Source organism: Buceros rhinoceros, unplaced genomic scaffold, assembly GCF_000710305.1.
Source record: "Buceros rhinoceros silvestris isolate BGI_N320 unplaced genomic scaffold, ASM71030v1 scaffold42114, whole genome shotgun sequence".
Taxonomy (NCBI): domain Eukaryota; kingdom Metazoa; phylum Chordata; class Aves; order Bucerotiformes; family Bucerotidae; genus Buceros; species Buceros rhinoceros.
This window is the reverse complement of record NW_010408384.1, coordinates 10,793-32,424: the sequence shown is the minus strand read 5'-3', so window position 1 is coordinate 32,424 and position 21,632 is coordinate 10,793. Positions and strand designations below refer to the sequence as shown.

Genomic DNA, 21,632 nt, shown 5'->3' with positions numbered 1-21,632 from the left:
AAAGTGCCTGGCCATTTTACTCCAGTTTTGGCACCCTCTCCCCATCACAGTGCTGTGCGACCTGTGACCCTGACCATGACAGATACTAAACCCATCACTACATCCACTGAAGGTGAGGCATCTTCACCTACAGCAACCAGTAAGTATTTCTTTAGGAAACAAAAAATGTCCATCAAAGATTCGATATGGTTTCAAATCAAGGCCAGAAAAAAGGTGCCTTTCCTACTATTTGACCAAATGGATGCTCATCATTTTACATGGAGAGCAAACGTGATCTGACTGCAAAGCTTTTCCTTGCCAAATTTCAACCACTGCATCATGTTACATGTACCAAAGTTTGTGACATGAGAACCAAAACGAAAGGGAAAAGCCTGTGTATTTATTTGACCAGTATTCAAGAAAAATAAACCCAAACATGGTTGTTCATCTAAGGTGGACATTGTTACGACATTGAGAAGCACACCCAGACAGAAAGATTTTAAAATGACCCACAGACAGAATTCCAAACAGATGGGATAATTTGCTCCTCAATGAGTTTTCCTACAGAAATCAAGCCTTTTTAAAATGCATACTGAATCCAAGCTATGACAATTGCATGTTGATATAGGTTGTGTCATTTTTGAGCAAAAACACCTGATGTGGCAAAAGAAAATTTTAATTCCTTGTCAGTGCAGCAATGGACGTAGATCCACTGTTCTTTAAAAAACAAAATTCCACAAACCCTATCTATCTTTAATATTTAAAGGTCTTTATTACTATATAGGACCACATTATTTTTCCTATCATCTTCAATGGAATTGCAGTTTTGGAAATAAAAGGTGTTCCTACGTATAGAGTAATTTTTTTCCCTTGCAAATACTCATCTTATGCTTATTGATGCATACTGTTCTTTTTAACTACTTTCTGTGTTTTGGTTGTCTTTGGACTTTTACTTGAACTTGAGGTGTCCAGTGTTACCAGTGTTTATCAGAGCGGTGAAGATTTTTAGACGACAATTCCAAAGATATACTTAGGAAGAAAACTTAACGGTCTTTAAAAATATTAATCTCTTTGGAGTCTTTTATATTAAAGTGACTTGTTTAGTGTCACTTGAATTGTGTGTTAGACCTCTTTTTATCTTTTCATTGGACTGTGAAGCAGAGATGACACTCAAATATAAGGGGGTGGCCAAGATGTAAAGGAGGAAAACTGGTTATGCCTTTTATAAAAGGATAGTAGTAACCTTTGGACAAACTGCTGTTTAAGTATAAACAAATAATTATATGGATAGTTTTATGGAAGTATTTTAGGTGTCCTTTTAGTATAGCAGAACTTTTCTTAAAAGGTAGTAGTGGAGTATGTCTGTACCCTCCCTGGTGATTTGTGGTACAGATTTTGCACCTTTTAAGAAGAGTTAGTTTTAGCAGCAGACAAGAAGCTGTTGCTCTAAACTTTTGGTACAGAATAGAAAACTGAGAAAACTGAGTTCGTATCTAGTTTCAAGTGTCCATGGTTTCATTCTGCTTCCTGTTTGACATGATCATGCCTGGCCCAAATAGCTCTCAGATGAGGTCAGGTTTTCTAATATAAATGGCAGAAAACCCCCAAATACAATGTCAGAACTGCATTGGGATGTTTTTTCGTAAGCTGGCCATTTTATTTATCATTACAGGAAAGCAATCATGATATTTTCATTGTACCACTACTAATGGAAAATTTTGGAATATATTTTCAAATAAGATTGGCACCCATTTCCTTGTGCAGTTCATTGGAACTTGGGTGCCTGATTTCCCCATGAATCTTAGAACATCTGAGCTTAGATATTTGAAATAAGGCCTCTTCATGCTTCCACAGCAGTGTGCAAGTAACTTCTTACCTAAAGATCCAATGTCTGTTGCTACAGCATGTAAATAATACGCCCACCATGTAAAAATTTTATTTGAATGTGCCAGTTCTGTATATGAGATAGCATATAAATGCTACATGTACAGACTGTTACATTTTTCAGAGCAGTATGATAGTCTGTCTATCTGCTTGTAAAACCTTTTGAAACTGGCTTGGTAACTTTAAGAGCAAAAAGTGAAGGAAGAGAGCTTGTTGATGAAGAAAATAGCAAAAAATGGGGGATCATATTATGCTGATACATAAATTATATATGAGTATACACAAACTGTATTATCAGTCATAATAGGTCTGCCACACAGAGTGCTAATGTTAACTTAATGAGAAAATCAAGACTAAATATATTTTAAGGCATAGCTTTACCTTTATTTGCAGTAACTGATTGATTGGTTCAAAAAGTGTGTGTGTATATATATATATATAAAACATATGCTTGGCCATCAAGTTATCATTATTATTAAGTCTGATGAGAATGAAATGGCAAATGATTAGCACTGCGTTTCATTCTAAAGTGAAATAGTAGAATTGTTTTGAATGAGAAAGAACAGCAGGCTTTGATAATATTTGGGGAACCCTGGGGCCTCCACCGTAATTTCCTTCTAATAACTGATTAAGTTTTATGATAGTTTTTCGGTAAAACCTATTTTCTGTATAAAGCCTTTTTTTTAAAAAAATACTTTATTTGCTTCTATTCGCCATGAGACTTTAATATCCTACAGGCCAATTCAGTGAGTACTCCCAGTAAGTAGCTCCTCAATGGTGTCTTTGTGTGTGTCTGTTCAATTTTAGCCATTTTGCTTTGTCCCCAGGTTGTTATGATGCAAGTTGCAGCATGGACATCTCCACACTGGGAAGTGGTGTATGACCACATTCCTCATCTTACAAGTGCCACCAAAAGCCATGACAGCATAATGGCTTTTAGGGATTAGTGACAGAGACCAGACAGCAATGGGACCTACAGGTCAAGGATCCATGTCCTGTGACTAATCCCAGCATCATCTACCACTCCTTTTCTTCTCAGAAATGGATTTCTTTAACCTTCTTTAGCAGACAGCAGGAGACTTTCTTAAATTTTCCCCCTGGGAAAATGTTGTTTCCTGATGCTTAAGGGAGTAGAGTATTTAATATTATACTACACGGTAAAATTAGCTGCCTTCCCGTGATAATACTAACCAGATTTCCAAAGGCTGGTAAAGATTAATTTCATGCCACAGAAGTAAACTGAACTTTTGATTACATTTTCTTTTGTTTTTTTACAGTTTTGTGATGGGCCTTCACCGCAGTAAGAATAATAAGTCTGCACTAATACTTTATCTCAACATTGTAACCTCAGTGATTTCATTGGTGCCTCCGATTGGAATTAATGGAAATGAGATTCAGGCTTATGATTTTTCAAATACATGCCGTATTTAATCACTTAAAAATAAAAATATGTTAGAGGAACTTCTGTTTGACAAGTGACATAATTATGATTACACATGCAGCTCCATTGAAGTTTATAGGAATTTACCTGTGTCTTTCCAAATTTAGACCAATTTTTCTTTTGCATTCTATTAAATTATAAAGGAAAAACACAGACACATCCTATATATTGCAAAATCGTAACTTTGGATTGCTCATATTTGTACTGTACCTGCACAGGGTAATAGTTATGATAGGTTGGTATTTTTATCAATCTGTTTTGTTCTTCCTTAATCAGCCTACACAGCCTCAGGCACATCCCAAGCCAATCGATATGTGGGACTAAGCCCAAGAGACCCATCCTTCCTACACCAGCAACAGGTGGGCAAGTTTCACATAGGTGTAATGATATAGAGAAGCTTTTGTGGTTTTACCTTCCTATGTGCTGCCACTGATATCTTGGATTAGAGTGGGATCCTAAGAGTTTCAGTATTTGTCGTATGAAGATAAAGTATATTCAAAAAAAAACAACCCTTGAAGAAACATCAATTTAGCATATGCTTTATTTCTTAGATTTGTACCATCTTAAGGAACTTCTAATCATGTTTCTTTCAATTAGTTTATTTTTCAAGAGCTTGTACATGTAATCTTTAAAAGGATTTTAGGAAAGAGAATGTAATGTATAAGGACCAAATACTCATTCAAAATCAGTTTTAAAAAAAAAGAAAAATTTCCAAAGCAAAAAGTCCAACTTATTATTTTAATGTCTTTTCCCCTCCCCCAGGTGTTAAAGCCTGCATTTCTTCATTTTAGTTGTAGAACATGAGCTGTAAAACCAAATTCTCGATGCAACAACGTCATAATTTCTAGTTTCATAACAAAACCACGTTTTTGTTGTTGTTTCTTACTGCATTTTTGTTTCAAGTAGCATTTTAAATTTCACATCTCATTAATGCTGTAAATTTAATGCAAATGAAGTGTTTACCCAAACTGTGAAAATATACAGCCAAGATTAATGATGGTTTATAAACAAATTAGCTGCAGTCAGTAGCAAGGCCATGCATATACAGAAATACTACATTGCTAGTAACATGAATAAATTCAGAGCCTTTAACATATTTTATGATGTGTGTTTCTGTTTCTCATAGGTCTTTAGAGGACTTTGAAATTAACAGCATGTAAAATATTATAAGGAAAAAAGCTGAATGTGGCAGTAAGAAAAGGGCTCTTAATAGTCCTTCATATTTATCATACTGTATTTGTTTCTCAGGCTTGGGTTCCCGTCAGCAGTTGGTACACATGCCTGTTTAATTTTTCAGTAAAACCTGCTTGTTCTTTTTTCCTGAGATATTGGCGAAGTGTGCTTCATCTATCCTATCCTACCCGCTCCCAGGGCGTGGTGGTAGTATGTCAATTTTAAAGATGACCACACGTAGTGTTCAGAGAAAATCATAAAGATGATGGTTTATTCCAGATAGCTGATGTTTTGCCAACTTTTTTTTTTTTTAACCAGTGAGACCTAATTGGAAACAACTGTGCACTTTTATGAAAATACCAAATGACAATTAGTGGTTTTGCCATCCATTCACTTTTCAGTAAATTTTCTGGTGTATTTGGGTGGGTTTTTTTAACCTCTCAAATATTGTCGTATTATGAGATGTCTTATAATTACTGTAACATGGTTCTTTTTAAAAGCTATGCAGTGTATGTTTATTGTATTTTAAAACACACGCAACATCTCTTTTTAAACAATGCGTGTCGTTTCAAGATTTCTTTTCAAGTGGAGTTTTACATAGTATCCTTTGAAAAGTTATCCTTTGAAAAAAACATCCAGTTAGTTTGGGATGTGCAATATATATATATATATTAGTACATGTTTTTAGATATTTTTTATTGCAGATTTGCTACTGCTTCAATTTGTTCCCATTCCACTCTCTTCAAAGTTCATTCAAAGTTACAGACATCTTGTCCCATGCCAGGAGGTAATGGCAGCACACGTAATTTTCTCTTGGCTGAGTTTATGACATATAAATCATATATTGCTTTTTCATGCATCTTCTATATATTTTGGCTTTGTGTAGACAGAAATAAGTTCGGAGATTTCAACAGTGTCACAGGACAATAAAAGTGAGAGGCATCTCAAGGGTCATCACAGTCTTTGGTGTTTACATGCACTGTGTCTCATACTCCCTTTCATGGTAAAACATGTGGCCAGATGGCTGAGGAGGAAGGGGAAAATAAATTAGGACTCATATACAATTCATAAACAGAAAAATTCTTCAATGCCACTACGTGAAGCCAATGTTCTCCCTTCTAAAGTATATTGCTTCGTAGTCTTGTTGTATTAATTCAGAAGCATCAATGGGTGACCAGTGAGCCATACAGTAAATTTAAACTGTGACACGTACAGTGTGTCATGGTTTCATCTTTGCCAGGAATTCGCTATTCTTTTCTAACATATGCAGTATACGTGGATGCTTGCCTGAGTGTGTTTGGGGGGCATGGTGTGTGGGTGTGTGTGTGCTTACATGTATAAATATGTACAAAATTAGAGAATAATACTGCTGAAACTATTTGAAAGAACAGAATACTTTAACAAGAAAGTCTTTTTTTTCAGATGGATAAATATAAATATATGTGTATGCATATATATAAGTTTCAAATGAATTTCTTACCTTCACTCACTTAAATCCTAAAGGCAGATCTGAGATGAAAGTGCTGTATATGTTTATTACCAAGAAAGTGAGGCAGAACACTGAGATTGTCTAAACAACTTTAAAAGAGCAAAGGTTATTCTTTGGTAAGGCAGAAATGAGATTGATTTACTATGTTCTTTCATTACTTTACAACAATTTAAAAGAGACCACTCTTCTTGCGGAAAATTTTAAAAGCATTTGGTTTAAAGTCCATGATGAATGAAAAGAAAAATCAAGGGGTACATGAAATAAAGGCAATCAATCATTTTGTATTAGTGGAGAGAAATTCTAAATTAGAAAACCAATGGTTTTAGTTCCAGCGAGGTCTTTTAAACATTCACCATACCCTGTCATGCACATTGACCCTACAAGAATAAATATTGTCACCGGTACATTTTTTACTTCACTGGAGGAGTCTTTATGAAGATTTATTTTCTCTGCTTATGAGAAATATTGGCATGTACCACTGAGTACTTTCAGTTGTTGTTAAAAGGAGCCATTATGTAGCCTATTTAAATTACACACGATACATTTAAAAGTTAACTCATGTATTTTGCAACACGCATTACATGGAGTCTTTAGACAAAGTGATAGTTTGCTAGAACTTCCAGTAAACAAATGGTAGCACAGCCTACCTGGAATACTTGCATTTAGGTGGGAAGCACTGAGTAGAACTTTGAAAGACAGTGCATAATAGGACCAATGGGAGCAGTTTATTTGCTTTTACTGACCTGGATACAGTGAAAAAATATGCTGTTACACACATTACTTACCACATTACTTAGTACATTGATAGTTTGGAAGACAAGGTTCTAATGAGAAATTACAACTATGCAGTCCACATTCTGCTGCAATTGCTGGTGGCTCTTCCTGTTACCTGCCTTGAAATGCCAAGTATTTCTATACTGTGACATGAGTAGTTACAAAACATATCTCTTGCTTCAGAGGCATCTAGAGAGCCACATGTGTATTATCATTTTGTTGTAAAATTGTCATGACAGCCCTACCCTAACTGTCTATTACAAATTGTTGATTACTGCTTGGTTTGCTTTTCTTGATTCAGCATCAGCTTCTGAGAGTTGTTAAGTATTGATAATGTAACTTCAGGGAGGACATTGTAGGAAGGAGCAAGGGAAGTGACAAGAGCTAGTACCTGAGTGAGAGAGTTTATCTTAATTTTACTGCTGGTAGTTGGTGGGATTATTTTATGAAGCCAAATCTAGTATTTGGTGTTCATCATCTGTGCTGAGAAAAGTCTTGAATTGTGCATAAAAGAAAGGTTGGATAACCTTCTCAATTACATGGGAGCATCTTCTTTCCCCTGTTCTTTCTTTGATTTGCATATACAGAAAATATGTGGTTTCTAAGCCTAGACTAGGGGAAAAAGCAAAAAATTGAGGAAACTCAAGTCAAATTATGTCTTCTGCGTGTGAACACAGTCCCTTGCCATATTCTAGTTGTTGTTTCCATTCTTTTGGCTAAATAATTTTAATGAAGAGATGATTAGTTTAGTTAACAAAGCATTAATGATCAGAATTCTCATTGTGATGGCATTTCTGTAGCCTCCTGTGTTAATGTTCTCAACTTCATGAATTTATTACATCCTTGAAATGAGAGGCTCTTGAAATTAGAGGCAGCTTGATGTTGTTTCTGGCTATAAAGCTAGAATGTTGCCAGAAATACTAGTCATGCACTTTACCTATGTAAACAATATAAAAGGATAGATGGATGGCTGATGGCTAGATAGACATTTGAATTTATTGCAAATACAGATCAATGGTTTCACAAATAATAATATTTCTATTGGAATGAGTGAAATAACTGACACGTTTTCTTTTTTTGCCATTTATTTAGACACCTTGGAGCCTTGTATGGGTGATTCTATTTTTTAATTAGGAAATATAAATAAATGGGATAGCTGTTGAGCTCTGTGAAGACAACGTCCTCTAGAACTTTCCCATCTATTACAGTAAACTGTGCTAACTAATGCTGGCCCAGTTACTGAGAAGCTAGTGAACTCTTCCAGTCTTTGCTCTGATCAATACAAGGGCATGGTTCTAACTAGAGCTTAGACTTTGTGGGTGTGGTGAGTGGTGTGTATGATCTTCACACAGTTGTGACATTCATGAGTGATGCATTCGCCACATACATAGTAATAAGAAACTCTTCAGGTCTCTACAGTGCAAAATCAGAAAATCCTAGATAGCTTTTTATTTCCGACGCACCAGACTGCCCAGCCTCTTTGGCAGGAAGTTGCTCTTACCAGATGCATCCTTTAATTACTGAATCACACCATTCAAAATTTAGTTCATTTCGTATTTTTCATCATGGAAATCGTAAACTTAAATGTCCATTGAATGCAGAGTATCTGTTTGCAAACTGGTTTGGGTGGATGTTGCTTTTGCTTTCAGCAGAAGGCTGAAAGAACACCACAAGTGGACTCTTAAACAGAACTCAGTAAAGCCAGGAAACAGGTTATCAACACTTACGCTGTTCTTATTGTGCCCCTTATCATAATTGACAGTTTGACGTAAAACTGGGTCACATGACCACCAGGAAGGTATGTAAATGGATAAGAGGTCACCTTTCACATATGCGTGCTGGACAGGAAACACATTTAAAGGAAGTTTCATTCAAAACAATGACAATATGCAAATATTAAGTTTTATGAGCTTGTCTCAACTAACAGAAGCTATGGCACAGTCTCCTATTATATTTTCCAAAATATGTATCTACTTGCCCTAGTGATCACAGAAGCTTGAAATGAATTTTAGACAGACACTCTTTAAACAGGAGAATACAGAACCTACTTAAATATTAACCTGTAAAAATTATTCAGCCTATGATTAAAGATTGAGCTGTTGACTGTGGATATTTAATGTATGTAAGATCTGTGTACTTGAAACTCTGCAGGATGGTTGTGCTTGGAAGGTGCGCAGTTTAAACTGAAAAGGAAGATGCCCAGTTTAAACTGAAAAGGCAGCGATAGTGAAATCTAGGTCTTGGGTAGAACTTCACATCAGAACTTCACATCAGATCTCATGGAACTGTAAAGTGCAAACCAAAATCACTTTCCTGGCATTTTACGGAGAGTAGAACAGGAGCAAGAAGGTGAATTACATTCAGGGAGGTGGAAGAGTAGGGGACTGATTCAGACTACTGCTCTGCTTCTGCCTTGGCCTGTGGCCCCTTCCCATGATGGTTCTGAGACAGGTGAGAGAGTTGGTCTACCTCCTTTAAGAAATGCTTTCAGTGGGCTTTGCGCTCTGCTATTTTATGAGTGTACCACAGAGGATGTATCGCAGAGATGAGGGGCTGTTGCAGCTCCACGTCGGGAAATGGCTGGGCTGCCTGAGGTTTCCCCATGCGCTGCAAGGCTGGGCATCCTTTTCCACTTCAGAATGCAGACCCATGTTGTTTTTCTGAGTGGTTAGGTGAGAGATAAATAAAAACATCATTGATAATGTTCCATGGATAGAAGTTGATATTGAAGTGAGGTTCACGTGGGTTGCCTTGCTGAAAATGGCGAAGCTGTGGGTCTGAAGAGCAGGCTGGTCCAACAGGCTTGTGGGAAAGACTTTTCAGGATGTCACATGCCAAATCAAGGTCTTTTATTTTGCATTCAGAGCATATTTTTGAGAAAGTTACTGATGTTTTTGGGTATTTATTAGATGTCTCATGAGGACTTTTCCTTAAGTCCCTCTACTGAGGAATTTAAGTTTTCTCGAGTAGCCTTCGACGAGTTTCCTGCCTCTCCCTTTTGCATGTTCTGCAGAGAATCTTGTTTAGGTGGCTTACTGTGGGTGAGAATGAATGTGCCTTCTCATCTCCAGCTAACACTGTGGCATGATTTTAGAGGTCACTTCAGTCACTCTGAGAACTGTAAAAACTTTCAGCATGACTCCAGACAGTCTATAGCACTTACAGTGCCCTAATCCTGTCAAAGATTGGTATTCGTGTCAAGTTTGTGCCCACAGGCTTCCCCTACTGGGCTGTCTTAACATCCTTCAAGGGGAGCATGCCTACTGCTGCTCTGAGCAGACATCTGCTTCCATCAAATGGAGCCAAGGCTCGTAGAGCTTTTATAAGCTTCTCCAGCCTTTTTACCCAGAAAGCATTCAGCACACGTGAGGGATGCAGATGCAGCCTTTCAAAGTGGTATTTCTACATCCTTTTGCAAGATATTCCTAAATCTTACACATTCTGATCTCTAAGAAGGACTGATTTGGGAGAGGAAATTTTATGTGAGTGAGAGAAAAACCATTTTCCTGACAAGTTACTTTTTAAAGACAGCATGGCAGCTGTGTGAGCCTGCAGAGCAGTGTGGAGCAATAGCTTTTAACATTGGGAAGGTGGTTTTCAGTACAGCTGATGTAGTCCTGGGCTTATAATAGAACTCACTGTCATACAGACTTGCGGTTCTTCAGGGTGTTGTCAGTACTGCAAGTATGGCATAGTGAGTAGAACTACATGTGAATCTTCATAGACATGTGCATCTGTGTGTCTACAGTATATATATAAAATGCACATGTTCTATTATTGCCATCACAGTATTTAGATGTACTTGTATGAAATATGTAAGACTGTGTATGATATGAAGTATGTCTTACTAACATTTGTGATATAGGTTTGAAAAGTTCTTTTTGGAGCTTTCTTAATGGTAAAATTAGCACATTAACTTGTGAAAGTTTTCCTACAGACTGTGAGAAGAATGTAATGATTTAGTGCAGAAGATGATTTACTAAAATGTAATGTATCAATCCCTTGTTGTTTTCCACAAATGGCAGCTGCAATCATGTTCTGTAGTAAGCTAAGTGCTAGTCAGATTTTTGAGCTAGATCTGAGTGCATAAAATAATTTGGTAACACTTTGTAATAATTTGGTAATACTTGTGATTTTAGTATTTTTTATTGTTCTAGTCATCCAAAGGGCTTTTATTCATAGATTTTATATTTTGTAAAAGAAGAAAAGAGAGGGGGGAGTTAACCTTTCAGTCTTGTGTTTCATCTGGAAGTGAGTTTTTATATCTGATTTATAAAGATTTAAAAAATCCATCTCTAATGAAGATCATGACATTCTTAACGAAATATATCTACTGTACATTAGGTAACTGAGCTGACATATTTTGCTATGTCTTCAGTATTAAAATCAGATTTAAAATACTGTTTTATATAGTGACTAAACCAAATATTTACTTACCCATTTCTTTAAACATATTTAATGTATTATTCACAATTACCTCTAGCAAGCTTTTTGACTGCATGTTTCCTTTTCTGGTTAATTTCGGTTTGTTTAGTCATGCTTTTAATGGCCTTTAGAAGGTCCCTTGGAGTTCTTTAGATAACAAACAAGAAACAATCCCTATGAAAACATCAGAGAATAACATTTCCATTTCTCAGACCCTAACAGCAGGAAGCTTATGAGTCTAACAGCCAGACAGGGTCAGGTTTGCAATATTGTCTTGTCCTCAGCATTCGTATTTTTCAGGAAAAGACTGCAATTAATTGTTCTCCTGTGAAAATAGTTTATTGTAGTTTGTTTGCTGTAGCCTTCGCTGTGTAAAGACTGTGAATACACATAGAGAAAACTAAAATGCATTGCATACAACTAAAATCAGCAAGATTATTTTCAGTTCAGAGTGCTGTATCACATGTAATGGTACAGCGATTTATATACAGCATGACTGTGCAGAGGTTAAAATGTACGTTTTCTTCGCAAACCAGAGAAGTTCACTTCCTTAAACTTAAAAACAGGCAGTATATCTTTTCAATAAATTGACTAACACTGTAGGGCAGCTGTTAACTACACAGAGCTATAGAGGTTGCTTGAACAATCTGCGAGGGCACAACTAATGATTTTAGGATCTGCGAAGAAATTGTTTCAGCTAACATTTAGTACAGCCCTCTTTATATTAAATGCAATAAAGTATTTTAAATGCTGCTATTCTGAGTTTAAAGCAAGATTAGATTATTTTATCACATCTTAGAACTACCACTTTCAGTAACACTAGATTAATAAAATTCAATTACAAAATACCTTTACCTTTTTAAAATAGCAAGATAAAGGACATACAGTTTGTTTAATTTGGGCAAATTTTCTATAAATTGCATGTCTTCTATGTTTCACAAAATGCATGATACGAGATACTGATTATATTTAACCTTTACTTAATACACATTATATAGAGCATTTCTTAGAGAAAACAGCAGATTTATTTCCTTTCTTGAATTATCTTGCTATTGAATATTAACTTTTCCTTTTATTCCAGCTCAGTTTGTAATCTAATAATGGCTAATTGTTATGTGCTAAACACTAGTTACTCTTTTATGCTTTATTAATAGGGGAGCGTATTAAAGTAGCATTATCTTAAGCAGATCTATAGGCATTTATTTCTCAGGATAAGTTATTTTTCTTTGTTTGTTTGTTTTATTTTTTAAAGTTACTTCTTGGGAAAGTAAGGCTTTTACCATGTACACTACTAGTTTGCATGTATGGATTTAAATACTAAAAACTGTAGTACTGCTCGATCCATATCTGACTGCTAGGTTTCAATTGACAGCTGAGAATTTGTGACTGGACCATGAATCAAAACGGCAGGCATTTATACCCCAGTGCCAGTGAGGATACATTGGGAATTACTTGGCAAAGGTAACATTTTAATTATTTCCATCCCTACACCACCTCTAAAAAAGTTGTATTGAGCTACAGTATCTGTTTTGCGGGCCTCCAGTGGAATGTGTGATAGCGTTTGAACAAAACACACGTGTAACATTTCTCCCGTACACATTCAGGTTATCTTTAGTGTAAGCTGAATTTGGAAACTGCCTTAATTAAGCACCTGGACTGACAACACTGTGCTGTCACATGCAAAGGGTTTGTAAATTTAAGGAAATACTGATCTTAGGCTTTAAAAATGAAAATGTTGTTTGCAGAATTAAAGATCATATGTTGGGGGGCTTAGTGGTTAACACAAAGAAAATTGTGCTCTTAGAGATACAGATGAGTGTGATAATAAATGTCTGAGGTGGTGGTGGCTTTGGATGATAATTAACCATATTATTTGTAGAGACTTTTCTCACTAATCGCCTGGTGTAGATTTAGGTCATTAAAATGTTCGTGAAGGTAAGATATAAACCCTTTTGTTTCTATACTAAATAGCAGAATAATTAGGAATGATTTACACAAAAGAGAGTTTCTGTGTGTACAGAAAAAAACCCAAACACAATAAACTCCATTAACCTTTGGTACATTAATAAATTATTATTATCTCTTGGTATATAATGAATTACGGTAACAATATATGTGTGTATGTCTAAATAGGTGTGTAAACAAATCAACATAATTATGATACATCAGTTTTTTGCCTCCTTGATATTGAGGGTTATCTGCAACAACGCTTAATGGGCGCTGTACATGTAAAGCCTGCAGGTTGGGAGCTTGTCAGCTGAAGTACCAGCTACTTGCTCTCTAATTTTAAATACTTCTTGGACATTTGTGCACGTGAAAGTATATGTACTTCTGAACGGATTCTGTAAGTATGTGTGTGAGTGTGTGTATATGTGCAAAAATGCACTTTGATGCACTGTATTGTACTGTGGATTGCAAGAAGGTTTGGAGTTTTTGAGTATCTACTTGTAAGGGTAATTACGGAATTTGAAAAATGGTGCAGTTTACAAAATTGAAGTTTACATGCCTTGAATGTTTCTGCTTTACTTTTCGTATTTGCAAATTTTCCAAAATGATATTTAAAATCTGGAGGGATTGTGGCAGAGAAGCAAGGTGTTTTCATTTCTTCCCTTGTAGATTAAATGGTACAGTGGAAAATTCGCTAATGGATTCACCTCATCTTCTCAAGCGCTATGATTCACCTTATAAATCCCCGTCATGCAGTAATTGCCACAGTTTTCAATGTACTGCCAAGCGTGAATCTAAACTGAGCTAGTGTAGCACAGATGAGGTTATTTATTCTCCCACTACAAAGGGTGTTGTTTTTTCAGGGCATTGGCAGGCGTCAGGAAATTATATCACAAGTGCCTATCTAGGAATATCTTTGAATGTTTTTAATCAGACATCACTTGAGTGCCCTTTCAAGCAATGCCAGTTACACAGGCTGGAGCACTGCCCAATGTGTGCTGAATGTTTTTCACTACCCATCACACACAGAACCTTGGGAATAAGTTGTTAAAAGAAAGGGGGGAAAAGATTTCTTGGTGATAACCAAGGAAACTTTGGTGATGAATACAAGCAGGCTTCACGAGGCACTCACCTTTATAGACGAAACTGTTTTCCAGGTTGCTCCCAGTTGGCTGTCTGACACTTTGACACTACCAATATACCTAAGTGTTGCCAGATGAGCTTGGGCACAAATTCTGCCATGGGCATTTCTTTACTGGCCTAGGCTATGCTTATCTGGCCTGGAATTAAGCATAGCCTTGGAGGACAAAGAAGCAAACTGTTAGTCCTTTCTAAGTAGAAGGCTATTAGGTTTTGGACTTTGGAATAAAATATTCTTTAAATCCCATAGAGCTGAGGGTCTAAGAAGAGAAATTATACCTGTGCAGGCTAAGGAGCAGTGAGCCCTTCTAACACTAAAACTAACACTAAAATGAACATATTGCAAAAGGAATTGTTGCTCCTTGGGAAAGAAATATTTTCTAGTCCAGGCAGTCAAATTTCCCCCCACAAAATGTTTTGATAAATGTTTGATTGGTGTGATTTCCTCAAATCTGCAATGCTTATTTTGATGGTACTTCATTTGACCTTTTACAGCAGGTTTTTGTTGGTTATTTTCACTATAATGATTTTTCAGAAATATCATTGACCTCAAAAAGATAAAAGTGTTGGCAGTGCCTCAGTGTTAGCTGTCTTGTCCCTCCAGAAATCAGGTAGCAGAGGTGGTCAAGCCCAAAGCGTTGTCATGGAGCATTGTTGGTACCACACCTTGGCAACTCTGGGAGAGTGCATGACAATAAAACCTCTATTATTTCTGTGTTCTTTGTCTTATTAGTTGCTTCCTGTCATACCTGATAGTAGACGCGATGTACATATATACATACATATATGTACATATTCATACTTTCTGGGGTTTTTTTCCATATAACATTATGTATCTGTTGGCATTTAAAGTCCCAGACAGTAGTGGCCCATATGCAAAAGACAGAATTTTGCAAAAAGAAAAAAGATAACATGAATAATACAAGACAAAAAAACCCCCAGTCAAACAAACAGAAAACCAACCCACAAAAAAACCCAGTCCACAAGACTTTTAAGTCAGTGATGCACCATTTTTTTCAAAACCAGAAGACTTGCAAGGAATAGTGGTAACGAAACCTAGACTAATACTTTGCTTAGCTGAGTTAAACATTCTAGTATCTAAAGGAAATACTTATAAAAACCATCCTGTAAACATAAAAAAAAAAAAAAAGGGAAAGACACCAGTTATTTGGTAAGGTATGGGAAGTTGTAATTTTTATTTTACTCCTGACACCATAACCATCTACAATTATTTTTATATTGTGGCTTACTTACAATACTTATGTTGTTGCTTACTTACAGTATTTATTATATTCCTCTGAACTTTGAACAACATTTAAGCACATCAATATAATTAAGCTCTCAAGTACTTGTAAGAGCATTTAGGTCAATTTTTTTCTCTGCATATGAAGAAGATTCTCAGATTCCATGTGGTAATAATATGATAATTGTTTTCCTAGAGACAGAAGGTGAAAGGAAGCTGTGAAAATCTGTAAGGCTCAATTAGTAAAATACTGTTGCAGTCTCTACATGAGAGCAAGAGCATATGCAACAAGTAAACCTAAGACATGAGTGAGAGTGAGAAAAAGTGTGTGTCTGTGTAAGTCTGATAACATGAGTTTGAGCCTGAATCTCAGCCATTCATTATGCTTGATATTAATTCCAGTGGGACTGCTCATAACAGCCAGCACGATGGGTCTCCTGTAGAGCATGTTGAATATTTGCAAATCTTTCACAGATTGTAAGAAAATTTTCGTTGCCTGAGTATACATTTTGACTCAGCTATTGCCAAATACATATTTATTCCCAGCTCTTGTTATTTATAATCATTTTTTTAGCAATCTTTCTGTGTTAGTTTTATGGGTTAACTGTTGTCACTTTAACATTACATTTACACTACCAAGGCAAATGCATTAGGTTAGCATTTCCTGCTTTTGGTATGTTATCTTGACACACAAGCGTAGTACAATAGCTGGTTTGTTCTGGAGATGCTGGGAGGAGCTCTGTCCTCAGAGTGCTGAATTTTCTTCTCAGCTGTATAGCTGTAGAGGTGTTCAGCTTTCAACACATCATTTCCCTCCCCCCAGCACCACTCTGGGTTTATGATAATAATGATGATAAGACAATCAAATTGATAATCTCTGATTTGTGAAAGAATTATAAGAGGAATTGAGAATGGATGCAGATTGCTTTTGTAGCACAGTACCTAGAGTGTGTTTGGTATAGAGCAGACTCATAGCTAGACTAATACAGTCGGCAGCGTTTCTGTGGCAAACACATTTTGGCAAACACAGACACCTGTTAGAGTAATGGTTCATGCTCTCCACAACACCAACCGCCCCCACACCCCACTCCCCCACCCTTGGGCAATGTTTTGGAGTGGAAGTATCAATTCATTACAATTTAAGAACAAAAACGCTGAAGTATTCTGATTATATAAGTATTCATAGAAAGAAACACTAATGATTTCTGGTCTTTATCACTTTAAATTGCAAACTCAAATAATTTTGTCCATCTCTGTAATGCAGAAAGATGTGCAGAACATTATGTTTCCTCTCCATCTAGGCAAACATCTTCAGAACACTTCCTAAGAAAATAATTGTATTCAGGCCAGACTTGCATGTTGCCATCCCACAGGAAATGGGTCAGCAATCCATTAAGATGCCATTAGATAATCTAATTTGGAACTTAATCTCTAAATTAACCATGCTCCATACTTGAAGCATACTTGAGAGGAAGAAAAAAGTTTATGTTTGAATCGATAGGGGAGCCGAAGCGTGAAGAAGGCTGTTTGTTTTTTCTGTAGCTGTGGTCACGTCTCAAGCTGTCTGGTAACCAGGAGAAACCAGACATGATGTAATTCCAGATTGAACTTGAACTTCAGGGACTTCAAATGGGGGAACAATGGACCATAGGAATCAATAATGTCCATTTTCCACATGATTATGTTTGGGGCTTCAAGTTAACCTTTATGGGAGAAGCAGCAAGAACTGCAGTGTGACGAAAATGTATGAGATGATCCAGAAGCAAGATGTTACAGAAAACAACTTCAGTAATATTTTGTGAGCAGCACTGCAGATTCCAGCAGCATTAGAAAAGTTCCCGTTCTGCAGTGAACTAGTTGCCTGTTCTGAGCACTCTTTGTTCACTTAGGTAGGACAAACTTAATCTTATGTTTCCTGTCAAATGATTTTTGGCAGCACTGCTAAGGAAGGAGGAGCATATTACAGAGAATTCCCAAATGTAAACTGTACCTTTAACCCCTTGGTTACTCCAAGTTTCTACTGGATCATCTTACCTCCAATCGCTTCTTTTGAAGCAGTAAAACTCTACTTTTGGGTTGTTTAGGTTTTTAATTTTTTTTTTATCGTTTTTTTTGGGGGGGGGTTGTACAGTTAGGGTTATCAGCATTATTTTTTAGTCATGCTAATTTGATGAATAAACTTCTGGTTATATTTTTTAAAAAATGCTAAGGTAAGGAATCTAACAGATTAAAATTGGAAATGGTGATACTTGGCGAAAAAAGCAGTGTAGATGTGGATAGCGAAGAGTCAGTTTTTCATAGGCAACCCAGTGCTCTTTGGTAATCCAAGCCCACATTTCCATGGTTTCACTCGAGGAGCAGCAGCCCTCCCCTTGGTTATAGCCCCCTTCATGCATGTTCATGCTTGCAAACCTTCTTTAGCCCTGTCCCTGCAGAGGAAACAGTCATGCATGCATGGTCCAGAGCACATCATGCACTATTTCTCTGAGCCCTTCTTCTGTCCTGGATTTTCTTTGGTAGTGATGGGTTGTGTGGCCTCTTCATGATCTTTCCTTTTTTTTGTTGCACTATCACAAAAAGGGGTCTGCAGAGAATAGGATAAGTATTCTTATTACAGAATTCCCTCTTCCTTCCTCCAGGCATAGAATCAGTAGGCCTCTACCTCCTCCATCAGCTAGATGGGTGGTATGTGCCTGCTAAGCTATGAAGGTTGTCCTAAATTAAGCTGAGATATACTTAATATATCACTTGAAATAAATGCTCACCTTGGAGGTGAAATTTGGCAGCTATTTAACTACAGATACCAATTTAGAATGGTAACAGAAGTACCACATTAAATAGGTGCCAGAGGGGTGGTTATTCTTTTGGCAGAAATGCATAGTGGGAATTTAGCCAGGATACTGAGGTTACCGCAATTGTGTTTCCAAAGTTCATGTGATCTTAACAATTTACAATGGTAAAGTTCCCTGTACTTGTGGGGGCAAGCACATGCTCTAGCACAGAGATAGACAGACCTTGCTTGGTGACTCGCTAGTGCTACTTCTCTTGACGCTGAAGGCATTTCTACCTTTTTTACCCAGATACGGAACTGGCATGATATGATCTACCTCGCCTAAGCTAGTGTAATCATGTACAGGGTAGTAAAGCTGCAAGAAGGAAATAATGTTTTAGGTGTACTTCCTGGATATTGAAAAGACTCTTACAGGCTTCTGAATCTGTAATAGAGGGAAGGCAGTAACTGGCGGAAAAGAGGAATCTTAAAATCTTTCAGACTTACTCAGGTCTAATTTAATTTATTTTTTATTGCATTTAGTTAATTGTTTAACATTATTATACTCTTTATGTTATTATATCCTCCAAAGTAGACTATATATACATATAATGTTAGTACTGCTTGTGGTCCATTCCAGTAATACTTTAATCAGAGGTTCTAGAAACAGCAATTATTATCTTCAAGAGGAAATCATGGCAGAAATCTTGATTGAATTAACATGTGAAAACAGTAATGGAAACTGTAATGGAGAATGCTAACCTTGTAGGATGCTTGCAGAATTTTTCTTTGCTGTTTTATTACATTTCAACAAATAAATACTTTATACTTCCCTTGTATAGAGAGGGAACTAGTAGTCTAGTTATGGTGAAAGAAAGCTGTTTCTGATAGTGAAATTACTTACAGGTGTAATACTTAAGGAAGGTGGTCCTTCAAACCATACTCTTTCACACAGAGGCTACCAGTCTGAAACTCGCAGCAATATCTGATTGTGCTTCTCATGTAATTTTCTTCAAAACTTAGCCTGGAGCAGTTTTTTGAGGGTCTCACTTCATATTACAAGGGACAGATACATAATAACTTCTGTCAGCACAGGATTCACAGATTTCTCAGGGGCAGGGAGCTGTAGCGTGTGGTAGACAAGCTTTATTCCACTCATATCTATATCTCTCTCTATGTATATATTATCTTAAGGAGAAGCTGTGCAGGCAGAGGGACATCTCAGTAACTTCTGCAATGACAAACAGCTTGCCTGTGTCCTGGGCAATGGAAAGAGTTTTAGCTACCCCCATGTTGAGGCACTCAGTGAACAGAGACAGAGCATTGCCTCGGATTTTATGAAATGGAGGGCTGAAAGTTTACCTGGGAATTATACAAACTGCTGGGTAGTGTGGTGAAGGGAAAGGTGTTTTCCCCACTCGTGCTGCTGCCACCCATGTGGGCCCCCAGGCAGAGTTTGCTTTGCAGTAGGCAGTAACTGGCGCTTCTGCTAGAACGCTCTACAGAGAAACTACAGATGGTTTCCATGGCAGAAGGTAAACTGCAATGCTCACGGGGATGTCTCCAGAGCAGATTTGAGAAAGCTGACAGTGGACGTTGGTCTTCTGAGCCGTCAGTCTGGCTTGACTGTACACAGAAGCACTGGGGAGCTACAAAGCAGAGTGTGGCTCATATGGTAGTTGAAAGTTCAATTAAATTTACCATGTATGTAGTGGGGTATGTAGGAATGTTGGACAGACAGCCGTACATATGCAGCTTAGCAGAACCTGAGTTATTTTAGTGGTTATTCTTTGCATCATAGCTGTTCTCAGAGCTTTGTGCTGTGATTAGCGCTATTCACTAGTAACATTAAATCAGGTTTCCTCTTTTGTCTGCAGTAAACACTTGGCAGTGGTATCAAGTGGCTCGAGATAGAGTTACATCAAACTGCAGTATGATACAATTAAATTCTAAAATACAACCGGAGCTCATTGAGCCTTGAAGATCATAGCTTAGGAAGTGTTAACAAACAGAGGAGATGGCCTTTGCTTCCTAGCTGCTCATGGGGTCAGCCACTCCCTGGCAGGTTTGTGTAGATCAGGGACTTCATCCCACCCTCAGAGGAGTGTGAGCAAAGGCTTTTTCAACCCTTGTGTAGCTGTCTGGCGCCACAGGTGTTCTGTTGCCTGCACCACCATCTCTGGCTGGCAGCAAGAATCTCTGTGCAAGCAGCATGAGGGGCTTCCAAAACTCCTGTGGGATCTGCGCAGTGTGAATGTGGGAGATTTATTACTCCCTAAGGAGTCATAGGCAGCAGTGACGAGTTTGTTGCAATCCACATTTTTGTCATGGCTGTAATATAAAGTTGGAGGTCTGAAAAGTTTAAATAAACACCTTTATTAAATTTCTAGGTCATACTGAAACAACAATCCTGTTAGTCACTTGCTAGAACTTATTTTTATTGAACACTTCACACAAAATTAAGATCTCTGTCTCCTATATGAAGCAGTAGATAAAACTGATGCAGATAGTAATTGATACTGACTGCTTTCTGTCACCTGCTGTAGTCATTGGAAGGTTGTCAACTTCAAAACAATGAAAAAAGTCACATATGTATGTATGTATGTATGCACTGAGGTGCCCTGGATCTCTTCAGAAAGATAAGCTGGAAGCTGTGTGTTTAGCCTTTGCAACAGAAATTTTTAAAATACCGTGTTGACCTCATGCAAAATTCACCTTCTTTTAGTTAGTGTTCTATTTCGTTTACAGTTGCTAAAATCCCATCTAACAGGACAGCAAAGAACTGTGCACTGTAAAACACATAGTCAGACAGATCCTGAGCAAACAAACTTTTTTTTGGGTTAAATTTATTATTTTATTACTAGTTCCTATTTTCACAAATCCCTGTGCATGGAGACAATCTGCATTGTGTCTGTTAATTCAGAATTTACTTCTTAACATCACTGAAATCCAAAAAAGAAGGAAGAAAAAATGCATTATAAAACAAATTGTGAAGGAAGATTAAGAATAATTTGAAAAAATTAAGCCCCTTAAATGTTCTGGTATTGCTTTTTTTTTTTTTTCCCTTCCAAAACATAATCTTTTCATCAGATCATATTGGACAAAACTTTCATGCGTAACTGTGTTTAAGTCTTTGTGAATATTTCAAGATTTGAGGTGTAACTGTGATTTTTGAATTTTAAAAGGGGTATTTCTTCAACAACAGAATTTATTCTATCTGTAATAGTCAACAGAATTAAAAAAAAGAAAGAAAAACCTTTATTTAAACATATTAGCCAATCTTGGATTTTAAAAATATAGCCATTTTTTTCAACTTCTAAAGAGGTTAAAACTACCAGATTTTCAGATGACTGTCAAGAATACACCC

General features: G+C 36.9%; 1 protein-coding gene across 1 annotated transcript in view; it reads left to right on the top strand.

Moving 5' to 3' along the window:
- Window positions 1–21,632, top strand: part of NFIB (nuclear factor I/B) — a 55,788-nt gene that overhangs the window by 32,200 nt on the left and 1,956 nt on the right. The window contains exons 7-9 of the mRNA XM_010134847.1: window positions 1–112; window positions 3,581–3,663; window positions 12,538–12,626. The exon at window positions 1–112 is cut by the window's left edge and continues 1 nt beyond it. Of these exons, the coding sequence (XP_010133149.1) occupies window positions 1–112; window positions 3,581–3,663; window positions 12,538–12,626 (284 nt within the window). The remainder of the gene's footprint in view (window positions 113–3,580; window positions 3,664–12,537; window positions 12,627–21,632) is intronic.